General features: G+C 48.3%; 1 protein-coding gene across 1 annotated transcript in view; it reads left to right on the top strand.

Moving 5' to 3' along the window:
* The window catches only part of LOC119404166 (cubilin), a 128,272-nt gene that overhangs the window by 54,135 nt on the left and 58,966 nt on the right, over positions 1-15,171 (top strand). Inside the window, exons 10-11 of the mRNA XM_037670754.2 lie at positions 2,012-2,157; positions 8,756-8,915. Coding sequence (XP_037526682.2) covers positions 2,012-2,157; positions 8,756-8,915 — 306 coding nt within the window. The remainder of the gene's footprint in view (positions 1-2,011; positions 2,158-8,755; positions 8,916-15,171) is intronic.

Raw genomic sequence — 15,171 nt, 5'->3', positions numbered from 1 at the left:
CTTCTCTGGTGAGATTCCCACCGTGAAAACATTTTTTCCGTCTCTGGGATCTTTCTAAACCTTCAGAGCAAGCGACACGTGAAGCTGCACGTGCACGGCGAGCAGAGAACAGCGCGTGCAAGGTGCGTGAACGTGCTGAGAAAGCGCTGTTAAAAGGCAGGTGCGGGGAGAGCAGCGACCGGTTTTTGCAAGAAAGGCGGCGAAACACGTGCGACGCAGCGCCCCCTGGCCGAGCTTGGGAGGCCTATTGCGGTTTTTGCGGAGTTCAGTAGTATGCGCTCACTTTAAGCAACACTGTTTGCTCGTCTTTGGAGTGGGATCTGTTCCTCGCCAACATGTTGCAGAAGGGAAAGCCTCTGTCATTGAGTAAGTTTAACATCCTGCATAAGGTGGACAAAGATCCAAAAACAAAATGAACTGACCTTGCCAAGGAGTTAGGTTTCGCACCATCCACTTTGTGCACCATTGTCGGTCAACATGACCAGATAAAACGAAACGCTAAAGAAGCAAGAACTGCACATCATGTGCAGTTCAAGTAAGCTTTGTTAACGGGATTTAAAGAGGTGACGACTGTGAATGTGAACATTGTACTTGGAATTGAAGATAAGAACGATCTCGGAGTTACTACTTCTACCGAGGACGATTTCATCACTGCCGATGACAACCATGTGACCTGCATTTTGCGTACCGTGGAGTGCATTGCCAGGGAGCTTTTCAAATCGGAGCTTAATGCTTTGGCGAGAAAGGAGATGATGCTTGCTGTGGCGACGATGGCCAAAACCCAACATGTGCTTCACATTCTGAGGTGTGCGAAAACAATACTGGGGTCATGTGCGAGTATTTTTACAACACGGAAGGCAATCATTAACGATTTGGGCAGAAAGAAAATCTGGACGAATATTAGTAAATTTTCTGCCGCAAATAAGTTCATTTTTTCTTGATTTTCAGTATTTTCTAATAAAACAAATTTTGGGTGATACTAATATATCACACGACTCCATGGAATCTGTATCACTGAGGTTTTACTGTAAGGGGCTGATTGACACACATAAATTCCCTTTTTTCTTTATATTGTAAGCCTCACGGATTTTCTTCGACAACTGGTCCCTGTGTTGGGACAGAACCAATGTGTGCCCAAAATCTGTGCATCCGCAGTCTGGGCAGTGTGCCGCCAAGTGTCAGGAATGCACTGGCTCCCGGCTTCGTTGCATTAACGTTTTTCTTCAGGCACACATTGAAACACTAACTCGTCTGTCACACATACATGTGGCCACACTTGAGGGGTATAGAGTATATAACCAGTGAGGGGGGGGGGGGGCACATGGTACAAGCTTATGACATGTTTTGTTGTGCATGCCTCTTTTGCCTGTTTTCCCTTCTCAATGCACTTCTGCACTGTTGTGAAAATCACAGCTTTGTACGAAGTTGGTGCCATTCAGGTTGTCATCTATAGCCTCACTTTTATTTGTGAATGTATGTCTGCTCTTAGCAGCCCAGCCATAGTGGCCTGCATGCCTTGTCTTTCATGTAGTCTGCAGTGGCTCTGGAGGCTGGGCAAGTAAAAATTGCTGGTGGCTTTATGGGCACTGTCTTCACGGGTTTCTATTTTTTAAGTCATGATATCTCTAATTTTTCTCTGACCGTTTGAGCAAGAAGAAACGCAAAGTGTTTGCTCACCTCTTTGCTGTTCATCACACCAGTTCTGTGGCAGTGAGTGTTTGTGGTGATCAGGTGGGATTTGTTCTTGTTTGCCTGTGCATACATGACATAACGCCTGTCACTTTAATTAATGAAGTGATGTTGACTGCAGGATATATAGCTGATAACCTTACTTCATGTAATTGTTTAATAGGGTGCTGTCACTATCAATGCTTTGCCTTTTTGGTGAATCTGTAACTTTTATTTTCATGGTGTAGCTTAGCAGCTTTTCCTGCATGGATAAATGTTTTAGTAGAGTCATAATTACTTTTTCCAAATCTATTTATATTTTTTGTGGCGTTTCATCATGTAGCTGAAGGAGGACACTTCCATGATGAGGCTACCAATGTGCACATTACTGAAGCAAGCAAGGACTCAATTTATCTCCTCGAAGTGAAACCAGAGAAGCAGATCCTTCTGTCTGTAAAGGCATCACTGAAGAGCAGTGCTTCAGTTGAGGTAAGCCTTATGAGTCAATGAAAGCATTGAAATATGAACTTTTGTTTTTCACTATTTCATTGAAGATTCTGTGGGTACAAAAAAAAAAATATCAAAGTGTACTCTAATCTAGGGATGGGCAAATAGTAAATTTGAGGTTCGAAGCGAATCCGAAGCGAATAGTGATTTGGTCGAATAATTTTGAATCGAATAGTTCAAATAGTGTGTACCACGTATTGTTATGAAAAATGAGCAATTTTGTCATGACCCTTGCACAATATTTTTAAGGATTGGAACTAGGTATGAGTGAATGTCAGTTTTTTGGTTTGAAATGAAGTGGAAGAAACCTTGAATACTATCAAAATTTGAATAGCAGTAGGGTGCAAGTTATAAGTGGTACAATACGTTACAATTTAAAAATTACTATACTGAGCGCATATAAGCCCGTATAACACTCTTTTAAACTAAAATAAATATATATATGTACATTTAACCTTGAAGGGTGGCTTCACGGCAGTGCAGATGTCCCCTGGATGGGTGGTTTCACGGCACAGCAACCAGACACTGCAGTGAAACCACCTTTACAGGGAGTTATGTGCGGTCAAACATATACATATATTCGTTCATTTCGAATAATCTAAATTCGTATCGGAGCAAATTTGAATACTTTATAATTCGTTCGAATATTCGAAACGCCCGAATATTCGCCCATCCCTACTCTAATCTGAAAGCAGAAATTTATGGGCATGTGCTTTCCTTGTATGCTTTCCATTTTGTCACACCACGTCAACAACATTGTCATGTGTGATTCATCAGTGTCCTCAAACAGCGAGTGGATTTGTCTCTAGAAAATAGTGCAGCAATTCTCATTCGACACACCTCCGTGATTCTTGTCATTCTCACCCTTCAAAAACTGCAGCAGTGGCTCATTGTATGCCTACCAATTAGTGTGTAAAGCAGTCACTTTTCCAAGTAATCGTCAAATGACCTCACTATTGGAGTTAATTTCCTTACAAATCGATTAACATGACATATATTCAAATCCGTTGAGTATGAGCGCAGTTACGGGGATTTGTCACGGGGATCAAAGTGCTTTTTCTCTTTTGTCCTGATGAGGACGCTGGAAGCTACATAGGGGGCGATGACAAAGGGGCAAGAAGCTATGTCAGTGCACATTATGAACTTCAGCATTCTCTCTTTGTCTACAGCACAAGCATTTATAACCTCGCAACAAGAGCAGGTTTTGGTGGCAATGTCCGCTGCAGCCGGTGTCTGTTGCAGTTATCGCACACAATGAAGAAAAAACAGGGTTCAAGCCGTAATCAAACCCAGGAATTTGCCATGGTAGTGAGGTATTCTACCACAGAGCCACACCATTTGCTTAAAACTGCTTCAACAAAAGACTCCATGGAGGAGTCATGTCGGATGTGCAGTCTCGTTAGCAACTACAGTAAAACCTCGGTGATACGATCACGGCTCGTACGAATTTCGGGGTGATACGAATTTTTCTGTGGTCCCGGCCAAGGCCCATTAGCCTGCAATGTATTGGAGTACGGCTGTTGCGAAGCGACTTGCACCCCGCGATGTTTGATACGAACGTACGCTAGCACACAGGTACGAACAGGTGCTGCCCACGCTGTCGCGGAAGACGCGGCAGTCACGCGCGGGCATGTGCGCTGCCCGACCATCAACGGTGCTTCGTTGCCTCCGAGATAGTGTGCGCGAATCTTGGGGGCCTTTAGGCGCCTTCGCGTTTAGATTACAGATGACGTTGATGTCGCGCTTTTTTTTTTTTTTTTTCGACGCGTTGACTTGGCTCCTGTGCTAGAGGCAACAGCGTCTTTGTACTGTGTTAACACGTGCCTGCCACGTCGATGCAAGCCATGTCCCTGCAATCAGACGTTCTATGAAACAAGACTGAAACTTGGGCTGCGGGTCCGTCATGAAGTCCCAATAAAGGTAGACGAAGACCCCAAGAGACGAAGCGGACGGTCTTGGCAAAGGAACTGGGCCTCTATGTGATGAGTAAAGGAGGGGCACGAAGCGCGTGCCGAACGTGGAAGCGTGGCGACGGTGCGTGAGAAGCAAAAAGTCACCCGATGGCACGCGCACCAGCCACGTCGACGCAGAGGATTGGCCAAATAGGGGCTCGTGGCATGCGACCCGAGCCGTGATGGTGAACGACGAAGGATGATCGAGGCACTGTGCTGTGGGGCGCCGGACGGAGAAGATCGAGGAAGAAGCAAGCGTCGCATCCGTGGCAAAAGCGGCTGGTACTCGGTTCTGGCGGTGGCGGCACGCAAGGCCCGGGAGTGGCCGTTGACCTTGGAAGGCTCCGAGCGAGGCTGCCCAGACCCTTCGCCCCTCAATACGGCAGTTCCGGGATCGCCAGCAGCCCTTCTCGGCAGGACGGCTGCAGACCACAGTTCAGTCAAGGAGGTGCCCATCACCTGTAGAGTCCTGAAGCAAGGGACCAAGGCCAAGTTAGGCCTAACCTCGACGGACCGAGGACGGAGAAGACTGCTGTGGACACACGCGACGAGAGCAAGCAGCAGGCTGGACGAAGGCAATCGACGATGAACTTGGAGGCCTACTGAGGACGTCGGTGACGGTCTCGACGAGAGATTGACGCGACGGGAACGTCGAGTCGTCGCGACGAACTGTAAGAACATTCTATTACCGCAAGGCCCATAGTGGCCAGACTGAGTTGAAGAGACGCGTCTAAGCCTAGCTAAAACGCATTGTTTAGCTAGTTTCAGTTCTGGATATGAACTGAGATTTTGAAAAATGTAAATAGGTTTTTGTTTGAATTGTTCAGTGCCTTTAACGCTTTTTTATGTTGTCTTTTTGCTCGTTATAAACTTGGTTTTTGCCGTCCTACCACGGTATCCCGTGCCCGTCTCACTGTCTCCCGATCCATTATTGCAAGCACCCACGAGATAATCGTGACACTCTATCTATAGTGTACGTGTGCAAAGTGATTCTTAAGTCACTTTCGCCGCAATACTCTGTTGTCATGCAGAAAAGCGTAGTAAGATTAGGAAGGGGCTACTAGCGGTCACGGGGACACAACACATCTGGTTCATTAATTACACACGCGCGCATGCACCGTATATTTACGAGTACAAGTATGATCGTTGACGTCTTAAAAACTTTACTGGCAATCATTCAGAGCTGTTCATGACATCGCTGCGGCCCTGAGAAACACTGAATCAAAACATATGCCAACTTTCTTTTGTCGCATACTAATTTCCCATGTTTTCTGGTGATACGAATTTCGGATGATACGAAGATTTTTGGTAACCCCGCGAAATTCGTATCACCGAGGTTTTACTGTATACAAATATTCTATGGCACAGACATAGTATGGCACCAGGCATTACAATATGTGAATTGCATCACGAGTGGCTGCTTTAAAGCTACCCACCAGTTACAAAGAGCTCAGCCATAATTCATAATCATCATCAGTCACAGAATCAACAAAGTATGTAGCTATGTAGGTGAAAATATTGCCTTACAAGTGCGTTGTGGTTACTTCGCGAAATAATTGAGTCATGGTGCAGTGGGCACCTGGCAACAGTATTTGAAGTAGGGGCCCTAAGAGTATTTGCAATGGGGTGTTCGAAGGCCGATCCTCCAGCTTGCGCTGTGACTGTTCTGTGTGTTATGCACTGGCCTGGAGTTTTTTCTTTAAACGTGTTCAGTTACTGCCGGTGTGATGACAAGCACACTATTGTGTAATTCTAGCACACAACAGTGTGTGGCATCGGCGTGTGGCGGCACCTCATGGCAGCCGCTGTAACTATGCTGCACAAGACATGGAGAGGAGACCTGGCGCACGCGCAAATACACAAGAATGCTTGATTGTACGAAAGTCTGACTGAGTTCTGTGGCAGCCTAGTGTCTGCTGGCGTCTTCCTGTGTAAGCTTGACCAATGGATAGTAGCCTAATCCATATAGGGCATTGTTAAATGTTACTCAATTAGCTAATCACCAAGCAGTATTTAGCAAAGTGTCTTGCTTGTGAGGCGTGTAAAAGAGACAAAGCGTGCTCTGGCAAGCGTATTGGTTGTCTTGGAAACAATATGTATCGGTAAATACTGTCATAACGGGCTCAGTACAACAGGAGTGACCGACTCAGGCACAAAGCGTTTCAAACAGCATGAGTGAGTCCGCCTTGTGACTCCTCACATGAATGTAGGAAAAAATAATAATAATAAGCAGACTGCCATTGATCGAGACCCTAAATACTCAGATTGTCACTTTTTCACTGTTTATAAAGAGTGGAACATGTGTATTATATATTGAACTCGAAACAGCGTTGCAGGGTCCCTTTAAGTGCCTCTTTCCAACTTTTGTAGTCTTGCTAACATATATGTTCATTGTGTTATCAAGATGTTCTTTGGCTGGGGTTCGGGCCCCCCCCCCCCTACAAAAATTCATAGGTCGGCAAAAAATGAGAAGCTTACTTAGACTCATTCATGGAATATATTTTGCCCTTAGGGTTCACTCGGACTCAGACTCACCAAAATTTTCCTCAGACGGACTCACTCGGACTCATATTCACTAAAATTTTTCTCAACCAGACTCACTTGTACTCAAACTCACCTAAATATTACTCACTCGGACTCACTCAGACTCACGGCTTGATCTGAGCCTGAGTGAGTATACTCATGCGTCTGCTAGCGTATAATTAGCTTTTTCGATCGCAATGTCAACGCACTCAAACGCGAATACAGTGAAACCTCGGTGATACGAATCTCACAGGACAACCAAAAATATTCGTATCATCCGAAATTCGTATCACCGGAAAGCATGGGAAATTAGCATGCGACAACAGACGCTGGGTGTACATTTTCATTTAGTGCTTTTCAGGGCTGCAGGAACGTCAGGAAGAACCCTGAATGGTTGTCAGTTAAGTTTTTAGATGTGGGCAATCATGCCAGCACTCATAAATATACGGCCTGTACGCACATATTTATTAATGAACCAGGTGCATTGTGACCCGCGACAGCAGTAGCCCCTTACAAATTTTAGTATGCTTTTTTGCATGACACCGGAGTACTGCAGCAAAAGTAACAAAAGAAGCGCATTGACGCTATGGATCAAGGCCACAAAATTACAAAACCACGGTCCTGTGTTATGATTTTGTTATCGCGGAGGTGTTGGGGATGTTTTTGGGAGATTTACGGCCGTGCCCACACAATGTTGACGTTCTGAGGCCTGACTCCTTCGCCAAGACCGTCCTCGCCTTCTTTCGGTCCTCGTCCATAGGATGTCTGATGCGCAAGGCAGGCATGTGTAAACCCATTACAACGACAGCAGCCTGCGTCGACACATTAAAAAAAAGCATGGCGCTAATGTCCACTGTAATTTGAACGCGAAGGCACACAGAAGCACATGAGAGCCTCAAAGATTCGCGCACACAACCTCGGAGGTCGTGACGCATCTCTGAAGGTTTATTCTGACCGTAAGAAAAGTGTTTTTCTTACACCGTGATTCTGACTATTTGGCGGGGCGGCACGCATTTTCACGCTTGCGTTCCCACGCTCGCACGTGCTTGGCGCGTCTTCCACGACAGCGTGGACAGCACCTCTTCGTACCTGGGTGGTAGCGTACGTTCGTATCAAACGTCACGGGTGAAAATCGGTTCGCAACAACCGTACTCCATTACATCGCAGGCCAATGGGCCTTGGCCGGGACCAACGAAAAATTCGTATCACCCCGAAATTCGTATGAACTGTGATCGTATCACCGAGGTTTCACTGTATCTTGCATAATCGGTGCTCTATGATACACATGTTGATCTTGTACCTTCACATACGAGTTATCAGTGATTGCAATCCAGTAAGGACATTTTTATTGAAAGATATGACTCACACGAGACTTTTTATGGAACTTCCTTTGAAAAATTTTGCAGGGGGGTCAAGGCACGCTTCTAAGCAATAAATTTTGAGCTGGTGTATGAACGCTAGTGCATTGAAGTATCTGTGAGTAGAAGTAAGTACCATTGTGAGCCATCAAAAGGCTGATAGTAATGCTGAAGTTGAGTAGTTATTACCATAGGTCAGCAAAAAAATTGGGGTTCACTCAGACTCACTCAAGAAATATAATTTGTGCTTAGGGCTCACTCGCACTTAGACTCACCAAATTTTCCTCAACCGGACTCACTCGATCTCAGACTCAATAACATTTATCTCAACCGAACAGACTCGGACTCATCTCACCAAAATATTACTCAGACTCACGGCTCGATCTGAGTCTGGTGAGTCGACTCATGAGTGAGTTTGCCGACCCATGGAGGGGGGTGTTTTACCGAAAATAAATAATGAAAATAAATGTTTTTCAAGGGCTTCACAAGTGCCCCCCCCCCCCCCCCCCCCCCCCCGAAAAAATTTCTGGCTACGGGCCTTGGTATCACATGACTGTGCAAAATATGACGAATAAAGAATTTTATTTGTCGTAAGATGTTTTCACAAGTACTTTTCTGTTTTGAACATGTTACTGAAGCATTTCACGTCATAAAAAAAATTGGCAATTTTGGAACAATTTTTCATAATTTAATCGGCACTTAAGGGGTTAAGTGTACATTGAAATTTGTGGCTGGTTGGGCTTACAGGTGGTGTCAGACTTCTACAAACAAAGCGCAGTGCTTCAGAAGTTTTCTGCAGGAACTGAAGCATACCCTGTGGCATCTCTTAACAACCGGCTGATGCTCCGGGCCAAAGATTTTATGAAGGAGGACACCTTCACATTCAATTTTACTGGTGTTGAGCCAGGTATGTTCTGCTTCTCAGTTCGATGTGCTACTGAGCATGTGTCTTCCGAAATGTGTGTTTTGAAGGTGTGCACCTGTGTGCAATTTGGTATCTGAAAGTGCGACAACTTGGTAGACAATCATGCATGCATACAATTTCATTTCAATTTTTCTTTATAAGAGGTATGAAATTCTACAAAGCATAGTGACGCAAAAATGCCTCTCCTGACTTACCATGCAGCACACTGCTTCAGAAATTCAGGCATACAAAGTTTGTGGTATCCATTGGTAGAATGCATCTCAGTTCGAACATTTCGTATTTCAGGACAGCGCAAGCACGAAAAGAAGGCACACATATCAAGCGGCAGTTCTCCGACACTGACATTTTTTATCTACCATTTCGAAGTGCCAGTATGGTAGTGAATTTGTCAAGCTGTTTCAGCAGCTTTTAAATGCGTGAGCTTTTACTTGCCGACTCAACACAAAAGCTTGTCCGTCCCTCTGTCATGAGCATGACTCACTATAAAGAAATACAATAAAACTAAATGAACTTTCTTGGTGGTGCTAGGTTTTGAACCTACGGCCCTACACTCTGAAGCTGAGCGCTTTGCCCACTGGGATAAACACCCACATTTGCAGAATGTGAATACATTTGAATGATATGAATGCATTGTATGGACACTACAGAACAAATGTAAAGGGAGAACACTTTCTATAAATTTTGTTATGGTGGAATAAAAGCCCTCACTATGACAGCATGTAAAGCTGACATGGAGCATTGTGCACATCATGAAAATTCTGACTTAGTGCAAATTTAATGTAAAATGCACCGCATACCTGATCGCTAGCTGTGGGATTCCGGGATTCCACATACTGCTTTCCTCTTCGTTATCAGATGGAAGTCTCTCTCAACTTTTTGGGGTTACAACTGCAATTATACCAAACACAGTACTTATGCATAATTCAGATATCACCTAAGGGAAATTCTACGGGGATTTCTTTTCACAAGCCCTTCTGTCTGTCTTCTGTCTGTATCTTGTGTAGCAGAAAAGTGAAGATTTAATTTTATTGATTTGATTAGAATTGGCTTTCCTGCCCTTCCTTTGCCTTCTCTCTCTTTCTCTCTCTCTCTCCATGATTTGATTGCACTGGCTAGTTGACTGCTTGTCATCGCACTATTCGAACTAGGGCACCATTTAAAGTCGTCGTGATTATTGCCATGTGGGCGCACACAATTTCCCATTTTCCACCCCTCTTCACTCGCACACGTACATGAAACGGTCATCATCACCTGAAGGACACAATCAAACATGGATGCTCAGAGTCATGCGCACACACAATGCACCATGTGCCCATGTTTTCTTGAAAGAGAGGTAGAGATGAGGTAGTGGTAGGGGAAAGATGCTACCTTGTAGTGTTGCAGAAACAGCATATTTTCGCTGGCCTTTGCTTTCCCAGTGAGATCGACACCGGGGGTGCAATTTCATTGTTTCAGCACTATGGCATTTCAGTGTGGTGAGTGTTGTAGTACTTAAATATCACTTAAATATTCGTTGAGCCATTGTATGAATACATTAATTGCAGAAAAGAGGCACCTGCTGGAATCCTGCACCGATGTGTTGTGCAGGGAAGGGACACTTCACATGAACTAGTGGTTGTTCAGTTAAAAAAAAATGTTTCTCACTTAAAATAGAAATTACTCTTTTAAAACTGTCTGTATGAGTTACCAACAAAGCATACTATACAATGATATTGCCACGTGCGTTTCTTTATCACTTTTGCTATATTCGGTTTTCGGCCACAAAGACTGCCAGCAACGCTCAGCGCGAACCGCGGCTCATTGTTCGCGAACCTTCACGATCATTGTAGATCGTTTTGTTAAGATTGCGCGCAAGACGCGCACACTCGAGCTTATTCTAGAAATTGCACGATAGCCAGCGATAACGCTGGAATATTCGACGGCACATGTTTAAATGCCGACGCGCTTCACCGCTTGTTAGTTGATCGACGGTCGACGCTCTGTTCGCCGCTATCAGCGTATTGCTGTACTGTGAATTTCAGTTTCCCGGCCACAAGTTCGGCCAAATACAGTTTCATCTCGGACGTGCTGACTGCTGTCTTCGTCTACGTGACTACCACGTGACATCTGGTGGAGGTGCTGCTTCATGATCCGGACGCCACCGCGGAGCGCTGACCCAAGCCCAAGCCGCGGAGAAGACGACGCTACAGACAACCCGGATCGTCGTACCAGCCGCCGGCAGAAGGGACTGCACCCAGAGTACGGGCTCCTTCCTGAAAACACCAGGCGGCCCAAGACCGTCACATCGACCGCCGAGACGATGACAGCCCCCATGCCGCCTACAACGGTCGTGATGCAACAGCCAAAGGAGCCACCGACTTTCCGTGGATCGTCGTTTGAAGACCCGGAGAGCTGGCTGGAGACGTATGAGCGAGTCGCCACCTTCAATCACTGGGACTCTGAAGAGAAGCTGCGCCACGTCTTCTTCTACCTAGAAGACGCCGCGAAGACGTGGTTCGAGAACCGTGAATCGAGCCTTCAAACCTGGGACCTCTTTCGGACGACGTTCCTTAATACATTCGCGAGCATCGTCCGCAAAGAAAAGGCTGCTGCTTTGCTGGAGACAAGAGCGCAGCTACCGAATGAGAGCGTAACCATTTACACGGAAGAGATGACGCGACTTTTCCGCCTGGCCGATGCTGCCATGCCTGAGGAAAAAAAGGTCCGCTTTCTTATGCGGGGAGTGAAACAAGACCTCTTCGCAGGATTGGTGCGGAACCCCCCGAAAACAGTCACCGAATTCCTCACCGAGGCCACAACTATCAAAAAGACACTTGACATGCGGACGAAACAATACAACCGCTCTCCGCTGTCTGCAACCTATTCCGAAGTGCACTCGCTGGCCACCGACGATTTGCGCGAAACCATCAGAGCGATTGTGCGGGAGGAGCTGCGCAAACTGTTACCTTCGCCACAGCATCAAGTGAATTCAATCGCCGACGCTGTCCGCGAGGAAGTTTGGCAATCGCTTGGAATTCCCGAAGCACCGCAGGCTCAGCCGGAAGTCATGAACTATGCTGCTGCAGCCCGACGCAACGCCCCTCCTCCTCACCCACGTCAAGACGCCGCGCCGCAGCAGTTTCGCCGCCAGGCACCGCCGCCACCACAACCGACGCCATACCGCCCGCTGACAGGACAACGCTGTGCCCCCCCGAAAGACCGACGTTTGGCGTGCCCCTGACAACCGCCCGCTCTGCTACCACTGCGGGGAGGCCGGCCACACGTACCGCCGCTGCCAGTACCGACAGATGGGGCTACGCGGATTCGCCGTCAACGTGCCGCGCCCTCAGCCAGGCGAACGGCCTCGCGACATCGACGACTACCTCACCGGAACACAGTGGCAAGGACGACGACCTTCCCGCTCGCCGTCGCCCGGCCGCTACATGTCACCGCACCGCCGGCAGTACACTGGCCCAAACCGGGGCCGGTCGCCTAGCCCGTATCCGGAAAACTAAGGGCAGCAACCGATGCAGGTGCGGTTGCTGAACGACGAAATGGTGAAGATCCTCCGCCGTCGACGACAACGCCGCGACGAAGTTCCGAGCCCCCGCCGCACGCCGAACGACGTCCTGAAGACGAAGCTTTGCGACCGGAAGGAGACCTCACGACGCAACGCGGAAACAGCGGTGCAAACCGATGTAGCCGTGACCCGACGCCACGACGTAACTGCAACGCAAGACGGCGGACTAGCGACCTCGACATTCTGGTCGACGGCCACAACGTCACCGCTCTCGTCGACACTGGAGCCGACTATTCCGTCATCAGTGGGCCGTTCGCAGCAAAGTTGAAGAAAGTTAGGACTGCTTGGGAAGGCCCCGAGATCGGACCGCTGGAGGCCATCTGATAACGCCGATTGGTGTCTGCACGGCGAGAGTCACCATCAAAACCTGGACTTATCCTGCGAGCTTTGTAATCCTACAGAACTGCTCCAGGGATGTGATACTTGGAATGGACTTCCTAAGTGACCATGGTGCCGTCATCGACCTGAGGTCTGAGTCGATAACACTAACCTCAGACAAAGCGCTCCCGCCCCATGCGACGCCAGGGAAGCATGCATTGAATGTGATAGAAGAGCAGGTGACCGTTCCGCCACGCTCCAGCGTCATTATCTCCGTCGGCACCGAAAAACCTGCGAACCTTGAAGGCGTCATCGAGGGCGATCAGCACCTACTCCTGAACCGTCAAATATGCGTCGCACGAGGTATAGCCGAGCTGCGTGACGGTAAAGCAAAGGCAGTGCTGACGAACTTCAGCCACGAATATCGGCACCTCAACATTGGTACGACGGTTGCCTACATCGACGAATGTGTAGCCGCCAGCAGTGCTTTCGCCCTCTTCGATGCTGCCGAACCTGCTTCGACGAATAGAGGCCCCGAACCGGATTTTGACGTCAACCCGAGCATTCCGAAGGTCAAGCAAGACCAGCTCAAAAACCTGCTCCTGCAATACAAGGACTGTTTCTCGTCGTCATCGCGGGTCCGACAAACGCCCCTTGCTAAGCACTGCATTATAACAGAAGAAAATTCTCGACCACTTCGTCAGAGCCCCTACAGAGTTTCGACGCGAGAACGTGAGGCAATAAAGAAACAAGTCGACGAAATGCTACGTGACGACATCATCCAGCCTTCAAAGAGTCCGTGGGCGTCACCCGTGGTGTTAGTGAAGAAGAAGGACGGGACACTGCGCTTCTGCGTTGATTATCGGCGCCTGAATAAAATCGCGAAGAAGGACGTGTACCCCCGCCCACGGATAGACGACACCCTGGATCGACTTCACAACGCGACGTACTTTTCGTCGATGGACCTCAAGACCGGTTATTGGCAGATCGAAGTAGACGAAAGAGACCGAGAAAAGACCGCTTTTATAACACCCGATGGCCTCTTTGAGTTCAAGGTCATGCCTTTCGGTCTTTGCTCGGCACCTGCGACGTTCCAGCGCGTCATGGACACCGTACTGGCCGGATTAAAGTGGCAGACGTGCCTTGTGTATTTGGACGACGTCGTCGTGTTCTCCTCGACCTTCGACGAGCATCTCCGGCGGCTTGAGGCAGTACTTCAAGCAATCAAGACCTCTGGACTGACCCTGAAGCCAGAAAAGTGCCGATTCGCGTACGACGAGCTCCTGTTTCTGGGTCATGTGATCAGCAAGGCTGGAGTGCGCCCAGACCCGCGGAAAACAGCTGCCATCGCCGACTTCGCCTCACCCACCGACAAGAAGGCCGTGCGCCGATTTCTCGGCTTATGCGCATATTACAGACGATTTGTCAAAAACTTTTCACGGATCGCCGAACCACTGACGCTTCTCACGAAGACTAACGTCGAATTCAGGTGGCAAACAGCGCAAGTCGAAGCATTTCATGAACTCAAACGACGCCTGCAGACACCTCCGATACTTGCGCATTTCGACGAATACGCCGATACGGAGATTCACACCGATGCAAGCAGCGTAGGACTCGGCGCCGTCCTTGTGCAGCGGACGGGTGGACTGGAAAGGGTTATCAGTTATGCTAGCCGGTCGCTGTCTTAAGGCAGAGGCGAACTATTCCACAACAGAAAAGGAGTGCCTCGCCATCATCTGGGCTACGTCAAAGTTTCGCCCCTACCTCTACGGCAGGCCCTTCAAAGTTGTGAGCGACCATCACGCCTTGTGTTGGCTAGCTAACTTGAAGGACCCTTCAGGTCACCTCGCACGCTGGAGCCTAAGACTTCAAGAGTTTGATATTACCGTCGTGTACAAGTCCGGAAGGAAACACTCCGACGCCGACTGCCTGTCTCGTGCCCCTGTCGACCCACCACCGCCCGACGACCCGGATGAGGACAGCTTCTTGGGAGCCATAAGTGCCGACGACCTCGCCGAACGACAGCGAGCCGACCCGGAACTGAAGGGCCTTGTGGATTATCTCGAGGGCAGGACCACCGTCGTTCCGAAGGTATTCACGCGGGGACGGACGTCGTTTTTCTTGCGCAACGGTGTTCTCCCAAAGAAGAACTTCTCACCACTTCGAGCCGATTGCCTTCTCGTGGTACCCTCGACATTGCGGCCAGAGGTCCTCCAGGCTCTACACGACGACCCGACGTCTGGACACCTGGGTGTTTCTCGCACGCTAGCAAGAATACAGGTGAAGTACTACTGGCCGCGTCTTTCCGCCGACGTCACCCGTTACGTAAAGACCTGCCGGGACTGCCAGCGATGCAAGACA

The sequence above is a fragment of the Rhipicephalus sanguineus genome, chromosome 1 (assembly GCF_013339695.2).
Source record: "Rhipicephalus sanguineus isolate Rsan-2018 chromosome 1, BIME_Rsan_1.4, whole genome shotgun sequence".
NCBI classification, from domain to species: Eukaryota; Metazoa; Arthropoda; class Arachnida; order Ixodida; family Ixodidae; genus Rhipicephalus; species Rhipicephalus sanguineus.
Note: the sequence above shows the minus strand (reverse complement) of the source record. Positions and strands in the feature narration are given on the sequence as shown.